The sequence below is a fragment of the Oratosquilla oratoria genome, chromosome 13, assembly GCF_046742065.1.
Source record: "Oratosquilla oratoria isolate Oo_2021 chromosome 13, ASM4674206v1, whole genome shotgun sequence".
Lineage (NCBI taxonomy): Eukaryota > Metazoa > Arthropoda > Malacostraca > Stomatopoda > Squillidae > Oratosquilla > Oratosquilla oratoria.
In genome coordinates, this window is record NC_134789.1 from 33,775,518 (window position 1) to 33,803,357 (window position 27,840).

A 27,840-nucleotide genomic window follows, 5' to 3' on the forward strand; every position below is an offset into this window, starting at 1 on the left:
CAACCATTCAGAAGGGTAGCAAGAGACATTCCATTAGGCTACATTTCTTTTTTTTTTCATTCCTGTGGTGCTCAGGCCACCTGTAGACCCTTCACTACTCAAACCCACTCACAAACATCTACCCCAACACTGCTCAAGTCATTTTATCAATCCATCTTGTGCATGGTCTTCCTGGTAATCTTTTTCCTCCTACAACAGCTTTTATTAATTTTCTCTTGGGTAGCCTTTCCTGATCTATTCTAGCAATGTGTCCTGCGTACTGTAGTCGTCTTGACTTTATGACATTTATGATGTTAGTTCAGCCAGATGTCTCTCTAAATTCTTTATTGTTTGTTGTCTTCATCAAAGACATGTCCCAGTACCTTTTGTAACACATCCAATGATCCCAAAAAATTAAACATTTCTCTTACATTTATATCTTCCAAATCTTCTTGCTCCCTTCACTTTCCTCTAAAAAAAATTGCTCTGCTTTTTGAAGACAGATTGGAAACTTCCATTCATTATTTCTGCCTGATCTAAGGTTTCAGTAACCTCACCATCCATTATTAGCTTTGCAATTACTTCCCTGTGTCTCAATTTACTATTTATAAACCTGTAAAACAGTTTTGGTTCATCTTTGCATTTGTCTACAACACTCCTTTCAAAATAATTTTCCTCCCCCTGTGGATTCTTGTATAGTCATTTCTAGCTTGTTTACAAGCTTCTTTTTTGTTTTATTGATTCTATTCTTCCTCCATTTTCCCCGAGCCATGTCCCAAGCTTCATTTATTTATTTTTTATTTTTTATTTTTTTTTATTTTTTTTTTTTTGCAATCTCACACCTTTTGTGGAACCAGTTTTGTTTCTGCTTTTTCCTTATCTTTGGTTCATTTCAAGGTTGTAAATATCAAGAAAGATTTCCAATTTCTTCATTATTCCTATGGTATTTATGAATTCTTCTCAGTCTACTTCTTTAAAGAATTTCTCAACCTGAGTATTTTGCCTTCCCAAAATTGAATCTCTTTTGCCTGTGTCATTCCTTTCTTGGCTTTATTGCCTTATCCTCCAGCTGAAATTAATTTGTTCCATGGTCACTTTTCCTATATGGCAAAGGTAGTTCAATGAGCTTATGATGCCTAGCTCTTTGGTTAGAAGCAGATCTAATCTTATGGGAATGTTGAAAATAAGACTACGTCTGCTGTAGCCATGAAGAGTGCACTTAAGAACCAAGTAATTCTTTTGTAGCATAATTTATGGCTCGGTTGCTAGCATCTTGGCTTCATGATAACGTTGGCACAGAGCTTCTAAAAAACTCAGTTTGTCCTAAAATACACAACTTGTTGAAGGGCTTACCTAAATGAGAGGATTTGGTGAAAATAAGACTATGCTGTTGCCATGAAGAGTGTGCTCAGGAACTCAAGTAGTTCTTTTGTAGTTTCATTTATGGCTCGGTTGCTAGTGTCTTGGCTTCATGATTATGTCAACACAGCACAGGGTTCAAACTCCATGATAGAGCTTCTAAGAATTCAATTTGTCCTAAAAATACACATCCTCTAACCCAAGTTACTGCCTTTTTCTCACTGGATCACTGTGCTCTCCATTTCTATACTTAACAAGGTATTCCCCCAGGAATCTGCTTTGCCACTTGCTTCTCATTCCTCTAAGTTGACTTCACTGCAATTAAAATCTCTAATAAGGACTAAATTGTTACTTTGTTCAATAGTTTTATTAGGAGTAGAGTTGTGCCCAAAAACATTTCTTGATATTCAGGTTCATTGTGTAAGTGAAGCGACCTTGCTGTGGATGTGCTGTATTTTGCTGCATTTACATCTGACCTAGGGAGTGGGCAGGAGATAGGAATGACCTTTCATCCATTAGAACCTTGGAGGGAAAACAAGGATGGTGGATAGGAATGGAATGGGTGGAAGTGAGTGTGTACCTTTGACTTGATTACCTCCCTTATATGTGAGAAGAAGCCCTTGGTATAAAAATAGACAAATTGTGCCGTTACGAGAGGTAACGGGGCTTTTTTATATGTCCGTGTATCCCCATGTTTACATATCTTTTTGTCGTAAGGCTCGTTTCCCCTCGGAAGAGGTTTCCAAGTTTGTTTTTCGTCATGTTTAATTTAAGTATGCTGCGAGCAGAAGCTTCGTCTGCTTAAGAATACTATCGTTGTAAGTTGTCTGCAAGCTGTGCTGCAAGATAGCATCTCATTATTTGTACGATGTTCACGTAAAGAATTAGACTTAAGAAGGTGTGTAAGAACCGGTTACTGTGGGTCACCTCTAGGCGCCAGTCTTGGTCCGATCTAGAAAGATGTACACACCCCACGCCTAGCCAAACCATGTAAGTCTTAAAACTCTTTGTATTTGAGGTTTAGAGTATTCTAGTGCATAGTTTGTAATACCCTCTTCTAGTGTAGCCTTTAGCCTATAGTAATTATAGTACTTTTTACAGTTTTTCATCAAACCAACGTATTATCGAACGATGGATCAGATCTGCATTAAATACGCATCAAATATCCCCGTGATTCTATAACCTTCAGTCCCAAGTCTGTCTACGTCACGGACGCTATGATGTTGAATACCTATTTCATCTCCGGAGTCCCAGTCGATTCCGGCATAATGAAAAAATGGTTCGATAGAAACGAACAGATGAAGAAAGCATAGGAATGAGGTGTCGGCCAGACCACGCCCTGCACGCCGTTGCCACGTCTAGATTCCCCTCGTCGTCACCACATGAACTTGATGTGTCGCCTTCCTGGCATAAGTTTACGTGTGTGCGCTTGGTTTTGTAGCGCAAGTAAAAGTGTAGTGTAGCGCAAGCCAAAGTGTAGTGATCGTATCGGCGCGCGAGTGTGATGTGGCAGTCTTAGTGATCGTATCGGCGCGCGAGTGTGATGTGGCAACAACGTATGGTTGCCAAGCCCCAACAGTGTTTACATAACACCACGTCGCAGTTAAGCATGTGTTTTTCCTTTGAAGGCAAGCTACCTTGCCTAAATCCTGTTATATGTTAATATAAGCATGCGACTAATGTGCATTTTTAGATTGAACCAAATGTAGGGTTTAATCTGTTGTTGTCTACCTCAATAGTCGTATAGTTAGGAGTGTGGTAACGTACTCCGTGGTTTTCGATTAAGTTCGAGTTTTCCTTGTCTTCTTTATCATATTACTGTCTTGTCTCTCACTGTTTCTCTCACTTGGCAATATGTCTTCCAACCACAGTATAGATGAAGGACCCGTCTCTGGTAGGGTCAGAGTCCTCACGGCTGAAGGGCAAGAGGCTTTTCAGAGAGCGTCTGATCAGCATGAAGAGAGGGTAAAGGCGAGTAGAGAAGGAGTACAAGCCTTATTGGAAGAACCGAATCATGGTCCTTGGTTGTATGAGGCCCACGCTGTGTACCAGGATACTGTAAAAAGGTACCTGGAATTCTTAATGCGTGAACGTACTCCAGAAAGTCTGGCTCGTGCTGAATCAGTGAAGCACGAAGACAGGGATTTTCAGGCATCTTTTCGTCAGGTAATCAGTAACTATGCTTCCTCTTCCTCAGTTGAAGTCACGGAAGAGGAACACCACACTGAACCGTTTTTACAAGAAGACCCGAAGTCCAATCAAGTTCCTTTATCCCTCGTCGACCACTCTGAGCGTTGTATGCCCCCTTCCATGAAGGGCAGTTCAAGAAGGTCGGTTAGGTCAGGTCGTTCCAGTAGCACCAGTGTTAGTGTTGCAAGGAAGCAACGAGCCAAGGTGGAGACCGCTCGTATCAGAGTTAAGTTTGCCGAACAGGAGGGTCAGCTTATGAAAGAGCAGGCTGAAATGCAGGCCAAGTTCAAAGTTATGACACAGCAAAAGGAGTTGGAAGAAGCCGAAGCCGAACTTAGGCACTTAGGACCCGACGATGATTGGGAAACATGCAGTGACTGGGACCAATTAAAAGGTACAGTCGCTACCCGCACCCAACTATATGTGGAGCAACAGGGTGGTATAATCGAATTTTCCGCTAGTCAGAAGGATCTGGTAGGCTTGAATCCTGAAAGCCCTGTTTTCAAGCCCTGTTCTGATTTCAGAGTTAACTCACAGCCTGCTAACAATGTTCCATTCAGTTTTGAACCTCGTATCGAAAAGGTAAAGGTGAGGTCTGTGCAACCTGCGCAGCAACCTGTTGCTAACCATGTTTCTTATGTGTCACCACCTGTAGTAAAACCTCCTCGGAGTGCATCTCCTAGGTTGGGGACAACCTCCAATTCTGCCGATTTGAGCAAGTTCTTCTTGCGGAAGGATTTACTTCTTAGCAGGCTGTCTACGTTTGATGATACTGCGGAAGACTATGCTGTTTGGAAAGAGAGTTTCAAGGAAGTCGTGCAAGAGTTAGGCACCTCATGTAAGGAGGAAATAGACCTGTTAGTTAAGTACCTAGGTCCTGAGTCTAAAGAATGGGCCCGTACAACCAGAAACTCAAATGCCAAGAATCCAAACCTGGCGTGCAGTAGAATTTGGGAGCGCTTGGATGACAGGTTTGCTGCCCCTTCGATCATTGAGACTTCAATTAAAAAGAAGCTCGCCAACTTCTCTAGGATTTCACCTAGAGACACCTTAAGGTTATACGACCTGTGTGACATTCTGTATCAGATAGAAGCCTTGAAGGCTAACCCTGTATACAGTACACTGTTTGCATATTATGACGCCTCGTCAGGCATCAATCCCATTGTCGCAAAACTTCCACCCTGTATACAGAAAGCGTGGACTGGCAGAGCCATGAACTACAAGACTGCTCACGGTGTGCCGTACCCACCTTTCTCCTTCTTCATTGAGTTTGTGAAGGAGATGGCAAGGGTCGAGAATGATCCATGTTTCTCTTATCAAAGCCTTGGAGCCGATGGTTTTGTGAAACCAGAGAAGCCACCTCCCTCTAAGTTTCCTCAAGTGCGTGTGAAGAAGACTGACACCATGTTGTCCAGTGGCAGTAAGTCGACCATGGGCGCTGACAGGTCTGTTGGCGCCGCTAGTCCTACCGAGCAAAGAAAGGCAGAAAAGGGAGATTTTTGCGTCTACCATGATGCCTACGTACACCATTTGGATTTCTGCAGGGCTTTTCGCACCATGTCAGTGAGCGAGAGGAAGGTTTTCTTAAACGATAAAGGAGTGTGCAACAGATGTTGCAAAGGTAACCATCCTCCTTCCAGCTGCAAAGAGAGAACTTTCTGCAAACTCTGTAAGGCCCATACTCATGTGACTGCCTTACATCACGATGAACCCAGGTCGAAGAGGAGTTCGACTCAAGCGGTTACACAGCATGGAAGGGAGGTTGCTCAAGATAAAACACCTCGCTCCCCTGTAGTCAATCAAGTGCCGCTTCCAAATGTTCTTACCCCCATAGTAAAGACTCAGGGAGGGGAGGATGCTGCGGTCAATTCCAAATGTACCAAGATATGCAGTAACCCCACCTCCATGAGTAAGTCCTGTGCCAAGACCTTCTTGGTAAAGGTCTATCCTGAAAGTAAACCAGAGCTCGGAGTGTGGTGTTATGCCATCCTAGACGATCAGTGCAATTGCTCTTTAGCAAGGTCTGAGTTTTTCGATTTGTTTGACAAGCTGAGCAAACGGGTTTCATATCGTCTAGCTACCTGTGCAGGTGTAACGGGCGCTTCTGGGCGCACCACCAAAAATTACACCATCGTGTCTTGGCATAACTCACAAGAGGTGCATATCCCTAAGTTAGTGGAATGCGACAGCATTCCCAGTGTAAGAGAAGAGATACCCACCCCCGCCATAGCTCGTGGTTATCCCCATCTGTCCGATCTGGCCGAATGTATTCCACCTCTGGTTCCTGAAGCTGAGATTCTACTCATCATTGGTCGAGATGTGCCTTCAGCTCATTACATTTTTGACCAGAGAATTGGACCTGTCAATGCCCCTCTAGCTCAACAGACCAGTCTGGGTTGGGCAATCATTGGGGAAGTGTGTCTCCATGGCACTTGTAGGCCTCCTGTCATTAGCAGTTTCAAAACATCCTTTGTACATGATAGACGTCCCTCTATAGTCGCACCATGTGGTAACCAGATTCATGTTTCTGAAGTAAAGGATGATTTGTTCAAGGTAACCAAAGATGATGACAAGGCCGCCCTGTCGATTGAAGACAGGAAGTTCTTGGATGTTATGAACTCAGAGTTCCGCAAGGATCAAAGTGGTCATTGGGTCGCGCCACTGCCTTTCCGTCCCAATGTTGTAGCCACCAGTAATAATAGAGACTTTGTGTGGCACCGCACACTGTCTCTCCATCGTAGCCTCAGCACAAAGCCGGAAAAACGTCAGCATATGATGGCCTTCATGCAAAAGATGTTAGATCGTGGGCATGCTGAGGTTGCACCACCATTGAAGTCTGATCAGAAGTGCTGGTATCTTCCATTGTTTGGGGTGTACCACCCTAAGAAACCTGACAAGATCAGGGTTGTGTTCGACTCTTCTGCCAAATCCAGAGAGTTCTCCCTAAATGATATGCTGATGTCAGGTCCTGATATGACAAACAGTATTCTCGGGATTCTTCTACGTTTCCGTCAGGAAGCTGTAGCAGTGGCAGCTGATGTAGAACAGATGTTCTACAATTTCAAAGTGAAGACTGAGCAAAGAGATTATCTCAGATTCTTCTGGTACAAGAATAATGACCCTGATGAAAGGTTGATTGAGTATAGGATGACTGTTCACGTTTTTGGGAACACGCCATCTCCCGCCATTGCCACCTATGGCTTACGTAAGTCTGTAGAAGATGCCTCTCCTGAAGTTCGCTATTTCATAGAGAACAATTTCTACGTGGATGATGGGTTAGCATCTCTGCCAGATGCGGAGACTGCTTACAAGTTAATCCAAGACTCTAAGTCAGCACTTCAAGAAGGAGGACGCCTGCGCTTGCACAAGATCACTTCCAACAGTAAGGAAGTGCTGGAAAAGTTTGCCACCAGTGAGCTGGCTGATAACCTTCAGGAGCTGAACCTAACTTCTGACTCTATGCCTATGCAGTCTAGCCTGGGCCTCTTATGGGACATCCAAAGAGACGTTTTCGTCTATAAGTTCATGGATTCAGACAAGCCTTCGACAAAAAGAGGGATACTGTCTGTTGTAAATAGTCTGTTTGACCCCATGGGATTCTTAGCCCCAGTAATAATAGTGGGAAAACTACTCCTAAGAGAGATAACCAATCTAAAGTGTGGTTGGGATGAACCCATACCAGCTAAGATCCATACCAAATGGTCCAGATGGCTAACGTCCTTAAGGGACCTCAAGGATATAAGCATCAATCGTCAGTTTGCTAGTATTTCTTTGTCTCAAGCTCACAGGATAGAGCTTCATACCTTTTCAGATGCTTCCAGAGTAGCAGTAGGAGCTGTATCATATCTTAAGGTTTTCAGTGATACCAAAAGCTACCAGGTGTGTTTTGTGAGGGGACAAGCTAAAGTAGCTCCCAACCATGGTCATACTATTCCCAGGTTAGAGTTGTGTGCTGCAGTGATGGCAGTTAATCTCAGCAATTCCATCTCGGATTGCTTGGACAAACCCTTAGACGCAAGGCATTTCTATTCTGACAGCATGATTGTCTTGGGCTATATTCATAATGAAAGGCGTAGATTTCAGGTCTACGTGAGTAACAGAGTAGACCACATTAGGTCGTCCACCGAACCTAACCAATGGCATTATGTACCTACAGATTGTAATCCAGCAGACCTGGCTACCCGTGGTCTTGAAATAACCAACCTAAATCAGAGTGATTGGTTGTCAGGTCCCTCAAGCTTATTTGAGGATGTTGTATCCACCAGTGGAAGTTTTCCTCTTGTAAGCCCTGAGACAGATAAAGAAGTAAAGGTATCAGACTACACAATTGAGTCTGAACCCCTTGTTAGTGCAAACAAAAGCAATGTAGAGCCTGCAATTGCGTCATTAGCTCAGAGGTTCTCTAATTTCTCCTGTTGGAGGAGACTTGTAAGAGCGGTAGCTCTCCTTAAGCATATAGCCCGTTCTTTCAAACAAGGTAACAAGTGTTGTTCAGGTTGGCATATATGCAACAAACATAAGTCACCCGATCAACTAGAAGATGCAGCTGATTTCATTGTTCAGACATACCAAAAGGATTATTTCTCGTCTGCCATGACTAAATTGCAAGGTGAAGTTTGTTTGCCTCCTTCCAGTCCCATTGCATCTCTGTCTCCTTATTTAGACCAGAAGGGCCTACTTCGTGTAGGAGGCAGGTTGAGTCAAGGCAGTGATGTACTTGGTATGCTTGCAAGGCCTATTATTATTCCAAAGGAATCCCACTTAGGCTTGTTGTTGATCCGTCACTACCATGAGACAGTGCACCACCAAGGGAGAGTGATTACAGAAGGAGCCGTCCGTACAGGTGGTTTCTGGATTTTGGGAGGGAAACGTACCATTTCTAAGGTCATTTCCAAATGCGTCACCTGTAAAAGGGTAAGAGGTAAGGTGTGTGTTCAGAAGATGGGAGACTTACCCGTCGATAGACTTACTCCCAATCCGCCATTTTCCTATGTAGGAGTTGACCTTTTTGGCCCCTGGCATATAAAAACTCGGCGCACTAGAAGTTCCTTCCTCGAAAGTAAAAGATGGGGCGTTCTGTTCACCTGTCTTGTTTCCAGAGCTATCCACATAGAGACTGTAGAAGAATTGAGTACTTCTTCCTTCATTAATGCCTTAAAGAGATTCATTTGTATTCGTGGCCCAGTTAAGATGATGCGTTCTGACAGAGGCACGAACTTTGTAGGTGCTGTCAAAGCACTGAACTTGCTTGCCATTACCGATGAAGGTGGTGATGTCAATAGTTTCTTGTCAAGTCAAGGTTGCACTTGGTTGTTTAACCCTCCTCATGCTTCTCACATGGGTGGAGCATGGGAGCGTATGGTGGGGATAGTCCGCAACATCATGAATGTGATACTGACTAACCATCACCCCAAGGCATTAACACATGAGGTGTTAGTAACCTTCTTTGCAGAAGTATGTAAGATCGTGAATTCCAGACCTTTAGTTCCTGTTTCCTCGGACCCTAGTAGTCCTTTCATTTTGTCTCCGTCCATCCTTCTCACTCAGAAAACTGATATTCCTGTAACTCTTCCTGAAGAGATAGATATTAAGGCAGTATACAAATCTCAATGGAAGCATGTCCATCACCTTGCTGAGGAATTCTGGAAGAGATGGAAGAAAGAGTATCTTTCCTCTTTACAACCCAGAAGAAAGTGGGTCAATTCCTCTCCAAATGTAAAGGTGGATGATGTAGTGTTGGTAAAAAATCAAGAGTGTCCCCAAGGACAGTGGCCCTTGGGTATTGTAAACAAAGTATTCCCTGGCAAGGATGATTTAGTCAGGAAGGTCCAAGTAAGAGTTGTGGTAAACAACAAAGCCCATGAATATGTAAGACCCATTTCTGAGCTTGTGTTGCTAGGTCAATAGTTTTGGTAATTTTTCCCCCTAGAAAATTAGGAAGGGAGTGTGCCGTTACGAGAGGTAACGGGGCTTTTTTATATGTCCGTGTATCCCCATGTTTACATATCTTTTTGTCGTAAGGCTCGTTTCCCCTCGGAAGAGGTTTCCAAGTTTGTTTTTCGTCATGTTTAATTTAAGTATGCTGCGAGCAGAAGCTTCGTCTGCTTAAGAATACTATCGTTGTAAGTTGTCTGCAAGCTGTGCTGCAAGATAGCATCTCATTATTTGTACGATGTTCACGTAAAGAATTAGACTTAAGAAGGTGTGTAAGAACCGGTTACTGTGGGTCACCTCTAGGCGCCAGTCTTGGTCCGATCTAGAAAGATGTACACACCCCACGCCTAGCCAAACCATGTAAGTCTTAAAACTCTTTGTATTTGAGGTTTAGAGTATTCTAGTGCATAGTTTGTAATACCCTCTTCTAGTGTAGCCTTTAGCCTATAGTAATTATAGTACTTTTTACAGTTTTTCATCAAACCAACGTATTATCGAACGATGGATCAGATCTGCATTAAATACGCATCAAATATCCCCGTGATTCTATAACCTTCAGTCCCAAGTCTGTCTACGTCACGGACGCTATGATGTTGAATACCTATTTCATCTCCGGAGTCCCAGTCGATTCCGGCATACAAATAGTTTACTTTGTTTTGTTTCCAATACTTTTTCCTCTTTCTTATTTTTCTTAGAGATAATTCTTATGTACATACATATAATAAGGGCTTTTTTCCCCCTATCAAGGGAGGTAGCCAAAGTCAAAAAGCATAATTCCACTCCCACTCATTTCATCCCCAACCACTCCACTTTCATTCACCACCCACTCCCTCTTTTCTTGGCTCCTCCTGGATGATGTGTCATCCCTGCATCTCACCCACTACCCTGGGTCAGAAGCAATGCAGCAAGACACAGCATATTCCACATCAAGGCCACTTCATTTAATCAGCGAACTCCAATCTCCATCCCCTTGTGAAGAAAAAGAGAAGACTGGGAGAAATCCCTTTGGGCTGCATCAAAATATCATTCACACATGACCACTCCCTAACCACCCATCCCCCACCCACTCATTTCCATGAATCACAGCATCACCCATATACAACCATTCTCCACTCACCCCTATCTTCTGTCTTCTCTCTTCCTTCCTCAACAGACATCCCCCTCTTTCTCAATGCCACTTTACATTTTAATATAATTTATATAAATCAAGGGCTGAAGTGCTGGACCTGCCTGTGGTTGCATCATAGAACCAGAAGTGGATGGAGGATAGTTGGAGTCCCGAAAGACAAAGTGACTTTCAATATCCCTCAACATCTACACCAGAACTCAAGCCATAAAACCCTCTTCACCTCCACAAGAATGTGTGGTCCTAAGGGGCCAATACCTGGTTTCCAGATTGGGTCCAGAAATTATTTATTCATCCTTCCACTTATCTTCAACTAGGTTCTCTTCCTTTATTCCTGTTACACACAAGGAGGTCATTATCCTGGTGCCTGCCTTCCTACACCTATTCCTATTAACCAGAGACATAGAAACCAAAGTAACCCTATACACATGCACTACATGTACAAAATCAATAAACTACAGACAAACCTCTCATCTACAGACCCCCATTAGTGGACTTTGGATGCAATGGACAAAATCTGCAGGCAAAAATAAACAGGAAAAACTTTCAAATCATCAGTGATGTATTTCAAAACCTGTAGGTTTAGTGGAACAAGCCATATTACTTCTCAACTTGACCACTTGGTGGTGGTGGCCTTTAAAAAAAAACCAGGTGTACAGTACTCTACATTAGCACATGCATGATAAGGTAGCTGTGAGAGATCTATTGTGTTTGTTATTTTGATTAATATATTAGTTGTTCTACCCTCGTCATGGCATTGAGGCATAAAGAAAGTACAAAAAAGGAAGTGTATCAGTGACAAATTAGAGCTGTTAAGAAGTTAGAGGTTGGAGTTTCAGTCACAAAAGTGTATTTACCTAATTGTACCTAATTATATTTACCTAATTGTAGTACACACAGAAGGAGCTATGCTCATTGGGTCCTGTCTCCTATTCTCTAATTTTCTAACATATCTAGACTCAAGTTTATGTATGGTTTCAACTTAATCTATATCTGTTTTTGCCACCCAGGGTGGGTGCAAGATTTACCTCCCTGTTGGGGGGGAGGGTAAAATTATTCTTTGATATAAAGCAGGAATACCTAACTTAAAATATTTATCTTCACTGGATATAAAACTGGGGCATGTCTAAAGCAAAAGTTCCTAGCCTAGGATTTTTTCCTAACCTAGGAATTTTGTCTAAAACCTAGGAATATAAAATTCGCCTAGCAATTGATCCTACAACATGGCTGCCGCCATAGACCAACACAAATATTAATTTGCTAGATATTTTTAGTTAATTTTGTGCCATTTTATATCAATAAATAGAATAAAGTTATATCTTACTGACAAAATTGCTGAAAGCTAGAATAGTGTCTAAAACGAATGTAGGTTAGGGAAACATTCATAGGTTAAGAAATTTTGCTTTAGACATGGTCCTGATGCTACAGTTGAAAAATCTGTTTAAAAACAGTATCATATTACAACCTTAAGAACTAGTTTTGGTATAAAACTTAAGATTTTCTTATCTTTTATCCCATCAACATTCCGCCCCTTGGCATATGTCGCCTGGGGCAGACCACCTCTCCCTCCCCCCTTTGCTATGCCACTGAACTCAAGTATTGTTTGAGCTTGGGCTATATGGCCTTCTAAGCTATTCCACATATTCATACATCTATATGGAAAACTGTATTTCTTCACATCCTTCCACCATGTGGTCTTTCTTAATTTACTTCCATGACCAGCCCTCCCATGTTTAATCAGATCTCTTCTATCAATGCAATCTGTTCCCTTTAATGACCTGAACACTGTAATCATGTCACCTCTTTCTCTTCAATCTTTCAAAGTTGGTAGACCCAGTGCTTTTAGCTTTTCCTCATATAGTTTATCTGCCAAGATATAAGCAAGATTGAGAGAAAACAAAGGGCAGCATCAAAATTGGTCCCCATCCTGGCATCTAAACCATAAAAGACTAAAAGTACTGGGTCTGCCAACTTTGAAAGATCTAAGAGAAAGAGGCAATATGATTACAGTTTTCAGGTTACTAAAGGACATAAATTGCACTGATAGAAGAGATATCCTGATTAAAGATGTGAGGGCTATAATAGGTCATGGAAGTAAATTAAGAAAGATCAGATGGTGTGTTCCATGATGCCTCACAGACACAAAGGGGACACGAATAATGGCACCACAAGCTATATTCTAGCAAGAGCCATATTGCTGGTCATCCTAAATGGGATGACCATTGATGATGCATTCAGCCAATTTGTGGGTTATCTTAAATTAGAAAATAAGATTTTATATATATTGTCTGTACCTTAGAAGTGCCCTAGTTGCAGCAGTCTTGCTGCACAGACAGCAGTGAAGTACAAAATTGAGGCCTTCTCCCCTCAAAGGTCAGAGGGCATGTAAACAAAATGACACTATGAAGTAGTATCCTTGCATATGTATCTATGTTCTCTCATTAGTCTAGATAGGTGGTGATTGAAAATTTGTAAGCCTTCTTCACATACAAATAAAGAAGTAGAAGGATTGTGTGAAGCCAGGCAAATAGGGATAGAGTAGGCTAATAGAGGCACACATTGGCACCCGTCCCTGGCACCTATGTTGTGCAGTCATGGTATAAAATTAAGAAGACATGGGCATTGACTCTCTGACTCCTGACTGCATCCTGTTCTTACCCTCAGATATTTTTGTAAGAAACTTATATTTTTATATTATGTAAATTAAATCAGTTTGCACCTCATCATTTAATTTACAGCCATGTTGATGAAAATACCATAAAAGGGGCAAACACGCTAAAAGTCATGACAATGTTGAAAGGATGTGAAGAAATACAGTTTCCCATATAGAAGCATAAATATGTGGAATAGCTTAGAAGGTGATATAGCTCAAGCAAAAAACAATACACAAGTTCTAATCTAAATGTGATAATTGAAAATCAAAGATATAGATTAAGTTGGAACCATACATGAATTTGAGTCTAGGTATGTTAGAAAATTGGAATAGGAGACAGGACCCAACGAGTGTTGCTCCTTTCCTGTACACTACAATTAGGTAAATGCACCACCACAAAAACACACTCTAAATATGCTACAAATAAACATAAATAGAATCACAAAGAAACATATGGAATTGCTTCACTTTGTACATCAACAGAACATTCACATAGCTTTAATCCAAGAAACAAAACTGACACCAAAATCTATACTACCCACATTCACTAATTACACAATATAAGAATACTACACACAACACAAAGGTACACACCAATACACAATACACTCTTTTTCTAACAAAACGAAAGAAACTAGACAAACACTTGCTGACACTACAATAGAAATGATCTCAAATCTAAACACAAATGAAGAAAACAGCTTACAACATCACAGATATTTACATACCACCCTATACACCTGAGGCTAAATCCCTCAGCTCCAACCACTCAACTCATTGACAAACCACATAGCCTACTGTCAGAACAGAGGACACAAAATACTATAAAAAATCCATGCCCTAAACATGTTACACTCAACACGTGGTCTGTTAACTGTCTCATATTATTGTGAGTGTTCGGCACTGGCTGGGCAAAGGAGGAGAGCAGGGAGGAGAGGAGCAGTCATCACTTATTTGCTCTCTAGTATTATACCATCAAAAAATGAGAAATGTAATTCAATATTATTATTTTTTTGCATGAGAATAGCAAAAGTGTTCCTACATGTATCATTGTAACCAATCTGGAGTATCATTACAGTGAATTATGTACTCCACTCGTTGAGAAATTTATGACTATTGTTAACAGGAATTTTATCCAGTACATCATGGAAGTAGAATAAAGAAATTACTCTGGTTACAAATTAGTGGGAAACTCGCTGGCCGAGCAGATTAAGGTGTTGTTATTTGCGGCAAAGTTCAAGGGGATAGTGGTTCAAACACTCCCACTGGCAAAGTTCAACCAAAGATATTGTTCATTAAATTCCAGGCTATAAAGTCCTCTGTAAGGGGCACCATCCCAGCCTCCCAATGGGGGGAGTTTGTGACATTAAATCAAATCACAAATTAATGATATAGAAGCATAATTGCTGCATTATTAATTAAACATATCAAGCTGCAAATCCTGTTGGTGAAAATTCAAATATGTGCTGTTGTGTTACCTTGGCTGTGAGTAATAAATAAATGCCAGTATTCAAAATTTTCAATGTGATTTCACTATAACTTTGTGTCAGAGCTCAAATACAGTATTTATCTTCACCATCATCTAATAATGAGGAGGAATAGGCGGGGGTGGGGGGTGGGGTAGTATGTGTGAGTAAATTTTGACGCAGCCCGAAGGGATTTCTCCCCGTCCTCTCCTTATATGCAAAGGGGGACGGAGAGGGGGGGTCGCCGATTAAATGAAGCGGCCTTGCTGTGGATGTACTGTGTCTTGCGACACTGCTTCTGACCCAGGGCGGTGGGCAGGGTTCAGGGATGACCCGTCATCCAGGAGGTGCTCAGATGAGAGGAAGGGTGGGAGGGGTGTGGAGTGTATTTAGGGATGAAATGGGTGGGAGTGTTTTTATGCCTTTCCTTTTGTGGCTACCTCCCTTGGAAGGGGGAAAAAGCCTTGGTATATGTATGTATCATCTAATAATTCAAAGCAAGATACCTTCTCCAGTTACTACATATCTAAGAATACTAAAATACACACATTTTTTTCATACACATGACCCAAGTTCAATAATCATGATATCTCAGTTGTTTCCTGCCTTTGAATTAACAAATTTGACCTGAAACTCTTCAGTGGAGAATCAACACTCTTGTTTTCTTTTTTGTTCTATTCTACTTCCAACCACAATGACTAGTTAGGTCTATTACACCAATATAGCTCTTTGAACTGATATCTGTTTCTGTTACTGCAACATATATTATGTTAGATTTCTTTTCTATATTACTGTATTTCTTTATTCAATCCACTTATCGCCCCAGAAATCTCTTGCAGGCGACCCACAACTCCCTGGTAATTAGCAACAACAACTAGATTGGCCCACAAGTCACCTGAGGAAAAAATATTGTATTGCTGTCTTGGTATGATTGTGGTCGGGCAGTAAAAGATAAAGTATTCAAGTGTCTTCTATATGATGGTTGCATCAGGGGCAGTTTGTTTCTGTAGCCAGGTCTATTCTGTGTTGTACTGTTTTATTTCTGAATGCTCATCTGAATACAGTTGTGCTATTGTGGTTCTTGTTTCTCTTGGAAAGGATTTTTCTGAGGAGCTAATGTCTGGAGAAGTTTGATGGGGAAAAATGTTAAGTGGATAGTCTTAGAGTGCTTATTTTGTGATTTGAGTGTGAATGCATTTTTGTATAGATGCATTTTGTAATACAGGTGCCAGCAAGTGAGAACAAACAATCTTATGTGAAAGACCCATATACTTTCCAGCTGTGGAGGCATTTTAGATTCCCACCTCCACAAGGATGTACAGCCCTAAGGGGCCAGTGCCTGACCTCCAGATTGGGCTTAGAATCTTTATTTCTTGAATCTGAAAAACAATCCCCAAATTCTTCTCTCTTGTCTTTGAGAAAATCACTTGACAATGTTTGACACTATCAACATGTGAAAAAAATGTATGCTTTTAACTTCTCTTCATATCATTTACATGCTTACTTTTCTTCAATAAATTTTTATCTGTCTCACATGTATCTTCAAATTTTCAAAATCATACCTCTCACTATCTTTTATCTCTTTTATTCTACAATCTTTATATTCTCCTACATGTGTGTTCTTGCTATATATCTTGTTTATATTCTCCTACATGTGTGTCTTGCGACACTGCTTCTGACCCAGGGCAGTGGACAAGGTGCAGGGATGACCCGTCATTCAGGAGGTGCTAAGATAAGAGGGAGGGTGGAGGGGTGTGGAGTGTATTCAGGGATGGAATGGGTGGGAATGATTTTATGCCGTTTCCTTTTTGGCTACCCCCCTTGTAAGGGGGAAAAAGCCTTGGTATATGTATGTATGTATGTACATGTGTGTTCATATGATGCTTTCAGTATCTATTCTGCTTGACAAGTATGAAGGCTCTGGTTTAATCTTGATAATTTAATAGTAACTGAAATGTGGCTCTTTGAACACATAGGATTAAGATGACCACTATAGTTGCAGCTAATCCTCTCTTGGATCAAGCTCTTCATCTAAATATTTTTGTCTGTAGTGTGGATAATTCTAAAGATACCTGAAGGAGCTTAAACTCAATTTCTCCTGTTTATCTTGTCAGAACTTAAAATACTACATCTTCCTATTATTCCATCAATATTGGATTTCTATTTCTTCTTACTTATACTATGAATACTTTATAATATGAATACTATACCCTATCTAGGGTATTGGCTGCATGTTATTTTAAGATTAAAATTGCTCAGTAATATGCAGATGATAATTTTGGATCTATATGGGGTATCCCTACAGACTAGAGCCAAACATCATTTTGTCTGTGATATAGGAAATCTCTATTCATAGAAAAATGATGCCACTTAATTATACAGCAACTGTCCCTCCATTATGCTGTCCCCACATTCTTAATACTGTCCTATACCACTTCTCTAAATATACATTTTCATTTTTGTCAAACCCTGTGGTAGGGGAGAAAGAATACTGTCACTGGGTGTTCCCACTCGAGTCATAAAAAGTGACAAAAATGGGATGGGGATAGGACTAGGCACCCTACTCTTTGTAGCCCCAAAGGGAACATTCCTTAAAAATATATATATAAAAATAAATAAATAAATGAAAAATAAGTATGTGGTGCAGATGAGAGTGAAAGGGAGGAGATAGGCAGTGTGTATGAGAAGAAAGATGGATGTGTTGGCACTGAATGAAACTAAGTGAAAGGGAGGGGTGAGTTTGAATTTGGGAGTGTAGTTGGGAAGGTGTCAGTAGTGAAGAGAGGACAATGGAGAGAAGGGGTGGCTATACTAATAAGTGAAGAGACAGATAAGCTTGTAGTGGAGTGGAAGGTTTAAGGTTAATGTGGATGAAGGTAAAACTGGGAAGGGATCTTTGTAAGTGCATATGAGCCTGGTAGTGAGAAGAGTATAGAGGAAAGGGAGGCTTTTTGGATAGATTTAAATGAGTGCATAGAGGATTTAGGGAGAAATATCAATGCAGTGCTATTGAGATCTCTCAATGCTGTGATATACCCTGTGAGAGATCCCAGGAGATTTCTTTCATCTACGATAGACATCAGATTTCTTTCATCTCGGGTATGAAGAGACAACACGAGGCCTTTCAACCGGGAACTCGGGGAAGGTGCTCGCAATGCACTCCATATGTCAGAGAGGGGCCACAGGACAGATTCTAAATAAACTTGAGTCAACGTGAGGTGACCACGGTCAAAAGGTCATTGCTGGAGGCTCATCGACACCCCTTTTTGGCAACCCTCAAGAGTGCCACCATTTCATCATGACCATGTTTCTTATTGTCCACCCCTTCGTGGGGAACACCCCCTTTGCTTTCTGTAACTTTTAGCTAGGGAAGTCAGGCAACCTCTGGAGTTTTCCTCTGGGCTTGCCAGCCGTTTTTGTATCAGACTAGGATCAGGAATAAAATAGTAAAACTGAACCTCTTTTACCTCACCCACAGATGGGCTCCCAATAATGCTGGGGTAGAAGATGAACCAATAGATGGAGTGGTTGGGAAGTGTGGAGTACCAGAAAAAAGTCATATTGGAGAGTTGATGGTGGAGATGTGTCTAGATAGAGAGTTGATGATAGCAAACACAGTGTTTAGGAAGAAAGTCAAGCATAAGTACACATGGGAGAGGGTAGTGGATGGAAGGGTAGTAGAGAGCTTTAATAGATTATATAGTGGTAACCAGAAGAGTAGGAAGAGTTTTGGATGTACATGTCCTTAGGGGAGAGAGTGGGGGAACATCAGATAATTTTTTGGTGGACGGCAAGTTAAGAGTGGAGGATAGATGGAAAAAGAGGAAAAGTATAGAAGGTAGGGCTTAGAATAAAATACTTCAATAAGAAAGAAAAGGGGGAGTACAAGAAGAAGCTGAGAAAAGAATGGGAGGGAGTGAAGGATAGAGTAGAACTAGGAGTAGAAGAGGAATGGGGAGGTTTCAAGAAGGGAGTCACAAGGTGTGCAAAGATGGTGTGTGGAACAGGGAGTACAGGAGAAAATAAAAGGAAGGGTAGTGAGTGGTGGGATGATGAAGCAAAGAAGGTTGTAGAAGAGAAGAAACAAGCATTTACAGATTGGTTACAAAACAGAATCATATAAGAGGTACAAAGAAAAGAGAAGTAAAGCATATGATAAAGGAGGCAAAAAGGAGAGCAGATGTGAAATGGAGTAAGAGTATGACAGAAAATTTTGAAGGTGATAAAAAGAAGATTTGGAAGGAAATTAAGAGATGAAGAGGCGAATCAAGTAGAGAAGAAATGGTAAAAGGTGCAGATGGAGAGATGATAATGGTAGAGATGGCAGTAAGAGGAAGATGGGTAGAGTATTTTAGGGAGCTGTTAAAGAAATAAGGGAGGATAGGGAGGGAAAGGTAGTTGCAGTAGGAAATGCTAAGAAAATTATAGCAATGAATGAGGAAAATGGAGGTAAAAGCTGTTATTAAAATTATGAGAGCAGGTAAGGCACCTAGGTTAGGTGTCATGCAAGTATTTACTTAGTTGCATTTACCTAGTTGTATTTTGCAGGAAGTGGAGCTACACTCGAGGTGTCCCGCCTTTGTATCTCACAGTGTCTAGTTTGCTCTTAAACTCATGAATGGTTTTTGCGTACACTATTTTTTCGTCCAGTTTGTTCAAAGTGTCCACCACTCTATGTGGGAAGAAAGTGTCTAAAAAACGACATACAGAAATGGTGAACTGGCTAGTGAAGCTGTTTATTGTATGTCTAAAGAGGGTAGACTGCTGGAGGACTGGAGTGCATGTATAGTTCTGTTTTACAAGGGAAAAGGGGAAAAGTGTTAGTGTAATAGTTTCAGAGGGATCAGTTTGACGAGTGTAGTTGGGAAGGCTTATGGGAGGGTTTTGATTGAGAGGATTAGGAGAGGAACAGAGGGAGTAATTGGCGAGGAAAATTGTGATTTAGGACAGGTAGGTGTTGCATGGATCATATTTTTGCACTAAGGCAAATATGTGAGAAAACTTTAGGAAAAGGTGAGGATGTTTTTTGGGCCTTTATGGATTTGGAATAGGCTTATGACAGGGTAGATAGGAAGGCACTGTGGGAGGTATTGCAGATATAAGGGCAGTCAAGATTTTTTATGAGAGTAGTAGAGCCTGTGTTAGGATTAGAAATGGAGAGAGCAAGTGGTTTGAGGTAAAGGTGGGCCAGGGATGTGTCATGTCACCATGGCTGTTCAATCTATACATGGAAGAGATGGTGCAAGAGGTAAATGCAAGGTTAATGGGCTGGGGATTGGAGATGGTTAAAGAAAATGGAGAAAAGTGGGAAATAAGCCAGCTGTTGTTTGCTGATGACAATACACTTCTTGCAGGGTCAGAAGAGAGATTAAGGAAGTTAGAGGAAAGAAATTGAAGATAAAGTGGGTAAAAGTAAGGTGATGAGATATACAAAAGGAGAGGATGCAGCAAATTAGAAGTGGATATTAAGGGAGAAAGACTGAAGGGAGTGGATAGCTTTAAGTACTTGGGGGAGAATGTAGTGGAAAAAGGAGGACTGGAGGTGGAAGTAGAATGTAGATTGAAAAAAGCAAGTAAATCCCTTGGGGGATTAAAAAGTGTAATGAGAAACAGACATCTGGGAATGGATGCTAAGAGGAGATTGTATGAAGAGGTGATTATGCTAATAACACAGTATGGGGCAGAAACATGAAACATAAGAGAGGAAGAGCTTAAATGTGTTTGAGATAAAATCCCTGAGAAGTATGATAGAGGTTACTAGGGTGGATAGCATGAGAAACAAGGTGAAGAAGGGAGTGGAGGTGGAAAGGGAGTTGGAAAATAGGGTTGATGAAAGAATATTTGAATGGTTTGGACATATGGAAAGAATGAGTAAAGAAAGGTTAGTAAAAGAGGTGTGGAAGGCAGAGGTGGAGGGAGTGAACATGAGGGGGTGACAAAGGTTGAGATGGATGGATGGGGTAAAAGATGGTATTAGGAAAGAGGGAAATGTCTGTTGAGGAAGGAAGGAAGAAGACAGAAGATAGGGGTGAATGGAGAATGGTTGTGTATGGATGTATGGAGGAGAGTGGGTGAGGGATAGGGGGGGTGAGGAAGTATATGTGAATAATTTTTGATGCAGCCTGAAGGGATTTCTCCCTGTCTTCTCTTTTTCTACATGAGGGGACAGAAAGGGGGGTCACTGATTAAATAAAGCAACCTTGCTGTGGATGTGCTGTGTCTTGCTGCATTGCTTCTGACCCAGTGCAGTGGGCGAGATGCAGGGATGACACGTCATCTAGGAGCCAAAAAGAGAGGGAGGGAGGGATGGTGAATGGGAGTGAAGTATGTGGGGATGAAATGGGTGGGAGTGCATTTATGCCTTTGACTCTGGCTACCTCCCTTGTAAGGGGCAAAAAAGCCCTTGGTATATGTATGTATAGTTTTTAATTCTAATTTTTCATCACTCTTTTTGAACTAGTACTCTTTACTCAAGACATAATAATTCCCACCATCTAAACCTCTCACTCTCCCAACCTTACCTCTTTGTTACCTCACCTCAAGAACTCAGTTTCTTTTATTCTTATATTTGAGTTCCCTTTCTATCTAAACATAATCTCACAAGTTCCATTTAATTTCATCTTTGACATTCATCATCTTTTTCTATCTTTTCTGCATACACTATTTTCATCATGTGGTACCTCTATTCCTTCCATGTGTCTATATCATCTCAGTGCTCCATTATTTTCCTCCAAAATTTACCTTCTCACTTACTTTTTCAGTTTCTTCATTCATAACCTTTAATTTTTTCAGATAATAAACATTTCTGAATGTACTTCACCTTCATCTCTTCTAATTCTTAATTCACTAACTCATAAGACCATGATCCACTTCAATACAAGAGAAGCAGCTCATCTATACAGTACTCTCAACCATTCCCACTTCTCCTTCATTGACATTTCTTCTATTTCACACCCTCTTCAAGGAATTAATGCCTTCATTACTTTGGCTATTCTATTATCATTGCCTTTTCTTTCTGTTATCACCTGCCACATCCACTCCAAGATCAGTCAATCAACTGTTGCCTTGAGTTTCACTGACTGAAATCCTGCAGCTCTACAACAGCTAGCACTGGTCCTTGGGTCCCCCCTACAGATCTCTCTGAGAAGAAACCTTAGACTGATATCTGCATTTTATTATTGTGGTACTGTTTCTATGTCACTAGCTGAAAGTAGGAGGAGAGGAGCAGTTACTGGTGTAAGCTCTCCTTGTATTTGAAGGTAGAAGTAATACAGACAAAGCTGATAAAGAGAGGTCTTGGGTCCAGTCTGAAGACTATGTGTCAGCCCCTCAGGACTGCACCTCCAATAGAAAACAAGGAAGTTGATAAGTTTGAAGATGGGCAACAAAGAGATGATTCTCTAACAACCTTCTTGTGAGACCACCTCATGCATGTACTTGTTGCTGGTCTCAAACTCTATTGTAGATATAGAGTTTTAACCCCTTCAACACAGTGACCAACTCCAAGTTCAGGCTTTGACAAAATTATTCTATTCATTTGAAAGGGGCATGGGCTCTGGCTTAAAGAGGGTTAGGAACAATTAAGACACTTAACAGGTCAGGGTTCGACCCCGCAGCTGTATAAAATCACCTGGAGAGAAGAGAGTGCATGAAGTACATAACTGTATTGAAGGGGTTAATGCCATACAAAATCCCACCCTTAGTCCTTTACTCTTTTCAAAATTCACCCTTACATAGAGGTGATATATTGACAGGTTCTGAAGATGGGTAGCAGGGAGATGAATCTCTCTGTTGTCTATCTTGTAGGACTACATCAGGCAGGTACCCATTATAAGGCCTGGCATACACACAGAATGGGTGATATGAAAATCAAAATTATTTCAAACCTTAGATACAAAATTGACAAAGACATACTTCTATCAGAAAGTAACTTTGAAGTTTTGGGCACAAGGCAAATAATTTCCCAAAGGTCTAACCTTAAATGTAAATAATGTTTATCCATTCATTACATGTAATTCCTAAAATGTAGGTGAAAGGCACCAATTTAATGACAAATGAAAAAAAAAATACATGTAATAAAAAAACTGAAAGTACCTTATTAAGTAAAGGTACTACACCCTATGAAGAAGGAATAAACCAAAGGACATTGTAAAGGAAGACAACACTGTAGGGACACCAAGAAGAAGCAATCCAATGCTCTGCTGTACATCACAAACAGCCCATCAGCAACATCGTCAATCAGTCTTTGCTGTCAATTAAGTGTCATTCTCAGTGTCTATGGAGGAGAAATCTATCACAAACTGAAATTTGGTCAATTTCTAACATACAGTTATTTCCTCTCATGCCATTTAGTCATTGATTCTTTATTTTAGGTTTGGTAACAATGTGATACACATACTTTCTTGCTCTCTTGGACATGATTTTATTACAATTTAATATCTTATTTTGCTATACTGTATTGACACAAGTAATCAAGTATTTTCCCAAAATTTGATCTATCTCTGGTGAAATACAATGTTCAATGAATATAATTCTTTATAATATGCATGATAGGGGTGTAGGAAAGACATCTTGAGTGAATTAGATCTTCATCTCTTACATTTCATCTGTCTTACTTAATATGTCTTCCTCTTTTAGGAAGATGTAGCTGAAACATACATATGTACATGTATGCATGCATGCATACATACATGTACATACATTGTCATTTTCCATGACACATCAATGACACAAAGAGACATGAATATGGTGCCATAAGTCACATTCTAGCATGAGCCGTATTGGCTCGCCATCCTTAATGAAAGTGGCTATTGATGCATTCAACCAATTATTAGGTTATCTTAAATCAGATAATAAGATTTAAATGTGAGTTAGGTTTTTTTCTCATGCGAATGTCCCAGTTGCAGGAGGACTTACAAATCAGTGGTGGAGGAGTACACGACTTGGGCATTTCTACTCGAGGTTGGAGGTTCCCATGGATGATAACGCGAAGAAGTAGCATCCACATTACTATAGATGTTCTCCTTTTTTTGTTAGATAACTAGGAATTGATAAATCATAAGCCTTCTTCACACAAAAATTAAGTGAATAGATTGTGTGAAACCAGGCAAATAGAAGTAGGTTAGGTTTATATAACAAACTGACACTAGTTGCTGACACTGTGTTGTGTAGTCTTGATAGAAATCTAAGAGATGCGGGCAGGGGCATCTCTCTGGAAGTGGGATGAGACATAACTAAGTCGATCTAAGATAGGAAGCAGTTTCACAGCTTTGAGGATACCTCATAGATGAGGGATAGGCATTATGGTATAGAAGATAACAGGAATGAATATAGGTTAAGTGAAGGAGTACCAAGATTAAGAAGGGAATATTACATAGAGGAAGTTAGAATTGAAAATGAAAGAACTCCACAGGAAAGAGGAAGATATCATGACATAGTAGATAATATGAGTAGAATTAGAATAAGTGGGGAACCTAGAGTTGAATCATGTCAAAAGCTCTATCACAAGGGGCAGAGTCCCAAAGGGAAACAGATAAGGTTGGAGCAGGACAGACTGCACAACAGTCAACTGGGGTGAGTAGTGAGAGAAGTGTAGTGGATAGTATAATAAAATCAAGTTATCTTGTTCCCAAATTTAACAAAAGGGATCCAGAATTGTTCTTTTCTACATTTGATGGCATAGCAAAACAATTAGGATGGAGAAAGGACCTCTGGTCAGCAATAATAAGAACTAGCCTAACCCCAAAAGCCTTAAGTGTGTACACTGTATTTGATAGAGAGGGCATATATGATTATGATCAGATTAAGAGCGAAATATTGAAGGAATATGAGATTTCCCCAGAGTATTTCAGAAAGAAATTCAGAGAAATTAGGAAGGATATTGGTCATGGATATATGGATCTAGCCAGGAATGTGAGGAGTGACCTAGAATAAGAAAACTCAAAATAATAGGTGTACACAAAAAGTCATTAAAATGGATGGAAGATTTCTTGAATGGGAGAAAAATGAGGGTGGTACTTAGAGACAAAAACTCAACCTGGGAAGAAATGATAAGTGGAGTCCCACAAGGTCCAATAAAGTTTGCCATATATATAAATGACATGGATGAAGGTGTAGAATGTTATATGAACTTCTTTGCAGATGATGCAAAACTACTAAAGAAAGTACAGAAAAAGGCTGTGAATCACTACAGAGAGACCTGGACAAAGTCTAGGAATGGAGACAAAAGTGGGAAGTGAACTTCAACATCATGGAGTTTGGAAAAAGTAAAAATAGAATATCAGGGCAATATACAATTGGGACAAAGGAAGCAACAAAAGTTAGCTTGGAAAAGGACTTAGGAGTAATTATTAACAAAGATATGTCACCAGACAAGCATATTAACAAAATAGTCGGAGAAACTTACAATTTACTAAAATCAATAAAGGTGGCCTTTAACTACTTGGATGAGGTAATGGTAAAGAAAATATTAGTCACACTGATAAGACCATGATTAGAGTATACTGTGACACTATGGACACCCAGTACAAAAAAGAATATAAAGAAATTAGAAAGGGAGGAGTGGGGGTGGAGGTAGAATGTAGATTGAGAGAAGCGAGTAAATGCCTTGGTGGATTAAAAAGTGTAATGAGAAATAGACATCTGGGAATGGATGCTAAGAGGAGGTTATATGAAGGAGTGATTGTGCCAACAGCAATGTATGGGGCAGAAATTATGAAACATGAGAGAGGAAGAGGGAAGGAGTTTGAATGTATTTGAGATGAAATGTCTGAGAAGTATGATAGGAGTTACTAGGCTAGATAGAGTGAGAAATGAGGAGGTGAGGAGAACAGGGGTGGAAAGGGAGCTGGGAGATAGGGTTGATGAAAGAATATTAGGATGGTTTGGACACATGGAAAGAATGAGTGAAGAAAGATTAGTAAAAGAAGTGTGGAAGGCGAAGGTGGAAGGAGTGAATATGAGGGGGCGTCCTAGGATGAGATGGATGGATGGGGTGAAAGGGGCTTTACAAAAGAGAGGAATGTCTGTGGAGAAAGGATGGGAGAGGACAGAAGATAGGGGTGAATGGAGAAGGGTTGTGTATAGATGAGGCTGTGATGCATGAGGGGGAGTGGGTGGGGGATGGGGGGGTGAGGAAGTATGTATGAAAAAATTGACGCAGCCCGAAGGGACTTCTCCCCGTCTTCTCCTTTTCTGCATGAGGGGACGGAGAGGGGGGGGGGTCGCCGAATTTATGAAGTGGCCTTGCTGTGGATGTGCTGTGTCTTGTGACACTGCTTCTGACCCAGGGCAGTGGACAGGATGCAGGGATGACCCATCATCCAGGAGGTGCCAAGATAGGAGTGAGGGAGGAGGGTGGAGGGGAGTGGAACCTATGGAAAATGAAATGGGTGGGAGTGATTTCTATCCCTTTTTCTTTTTGGCTACCCCCCGTGTAAGGGGGAAAAAGCCTTTGATATATGTATGTATGTAGAAAGAATCCAAAGAGCAACAACAAAAATGGCACCAACACTTTAAAAATTGACATACAAACAAAGATTGCCCAAACTAGAACTACCAACCCTGGAACAAAGAAGGGAAAGAGGAGATCTACTGGCCATTTACAGAATCATGAAAGGGGTGGAAGTCCTTGACAGAGAACATGTATTAAAATGGGATAAAAGAAAAAGAAGAGGACATGAAAAGAAACTCAAAAAGGATTGTTAAAAAAGAAATCTGAAAAAAAATAGTTTCCTACACAGAGTATGTCTGGAACAAATTGGATGAGGTACAACAGTGTGTGGAAAAACTATACAAGAATTTAAGAACAAACTAGATGCTGAAAGGTACGAAGATGGGTCAGTATGAGCATAGCTCCCTTCCTGTACAATACAACTAGGTAAATACTAGGTAACTAGGAAGGTGTGGTGACTGTTGAGAAAGTCACAGAGGTGTTTGCAATTGAACAATTCCTTAACTTACTGAACAATGAGGCTAGGCTATATGTAACTATGCAGAAATGTGAGACCTTATTACAAGAAGTGAGCTTTGTGGAAATTTTTGTGTTAATTATGAGTGAGAATAGGAAGAAAAGTGTGATACAATTTCAGAAGAGTGAGAATAGAGGCACATATGTGATTCTGAGTCAGATATATGTGAAGCAACAAGTAGAGAATATCTGTAAGAAACCAGTCCAATTTTTTTAGCTGTGGAAAATTTGGGCACAGAACTTAGGATTGTTATGCTAGTCAAAATAAACAAAGGTACAGGCTAGTCCATGACATACATAGGCATTTATATGTCATGGACTAGCCTCTGTATTTGAGTTGATGTATCAAATCTCGACTGTGATTTGAACAGCTCCTCAATACAGTATCTAGTATGATTATTTTGCCTTTTAGAATGATCTTTCACTTCACAAGGACAAATAAAACATTGAGGTACAAAACTATTCAATTCACATGATATAAAAATATACAATTTAATTTAGCCTGGCGTATATGGGATATGCGGAGGGCACGAGTGAGGGAGTCAGAGAGATATCCCTGGCTATGTCTCTTAGATTTATACCAAGACTGCACAAAACAGTGTCAGTGGCAAGTGCCAGTTTATTATAAATATAAACCTAATCTACCTCTACCTGGTTTCACACAATCTATTCACTTCTTCATTTTTGTGTGAAGAAAGTTTACTTTTTATCAATTCCTATTTATCTAAAAAAAAAGAGGAGAATGCCTATAGTAATGTGGATACTACTTCTTTGTGTCATCATTCATAGTGACCTCCGACCTTGGGCAGAAGTGCCCGAGTCATGTACTCCTCCACCACTGGTTTGTAAGTCCTCCTGCAACTGGGACACTCACATGAGAAATAACTTAACTCACATTTAAATCCTATTATCTAATTTAAGATAACCTATCAATTGGTTGAATACATATGGGCATTTTCATTATGGATGGTGAGACAATATGGTTTGTGCTAGAATGTGGCTTATGGTGCTACATTCGTGTCTCTTTGTGTCAGTGATGCATTATGGAACATGACAACATACATATATATATATATATATATATATTTATATATATATATACATATATATATATATACATATATATATATATATATATATACTGTATATATATATATATTCATAT

At 40.4% G+C, this 27,840-nt stretch overlaps 2 protein-coding genes across 19 annotated transcripts in view; one reads left to right on the forward strand and one right to left on the reverse strand.

Moving 5' to 3' along the window:
- The window catches only part of LOC143032368 (uncharacterized), an 867,199-nt gene that overhangs the window by 120,222 nt on the left and 719,137 nt on the right, over positions 1–27,840 (reverse strand). The gene's annotated exons all lie outside the window — the stretch shown is intronic.
- LOC143032094 (uncharacterized) lies at positions 1,976–10,103 on the forward strand. The gene is made up of 4 exons (XM_076196549.1): positions 1,976–2,328; positions 2,440–3,634; positions 3,929–9,822; positions 9,934–10,103. Exons 2-3 carry the CDS (start codon positions 3,193–3,195, stop codon positions 9,433–9,435), a joined length of 5,949 nt encoding a protein of 1,982 aa, XP_076052664.1. The 5' UTR covers positions 1,976–2,328; positions 2,440–3,192; the 3' UTR covers positions 9,436–9,822; positions 9,934–10,103.

What these genes read in the sequence shown, in the direction of transcription:
- LOC143032094 (XM_076196549.1), top strand. Translation starts at nt 3,193, where the DNA reads ATGTCTTCCAACCACAGTATAGATGAAGGACCCGTCTCTGGTAGGGTC. An exon ending in CGTCGACCACTCTGAGCGTT is followed by an intron (nt 3,635 to 3,928) that starts GTATGCCCCCTT and finishes TAAAAGGTACAG; the next exon opens with TCGCTACCCGCACCCAACTA.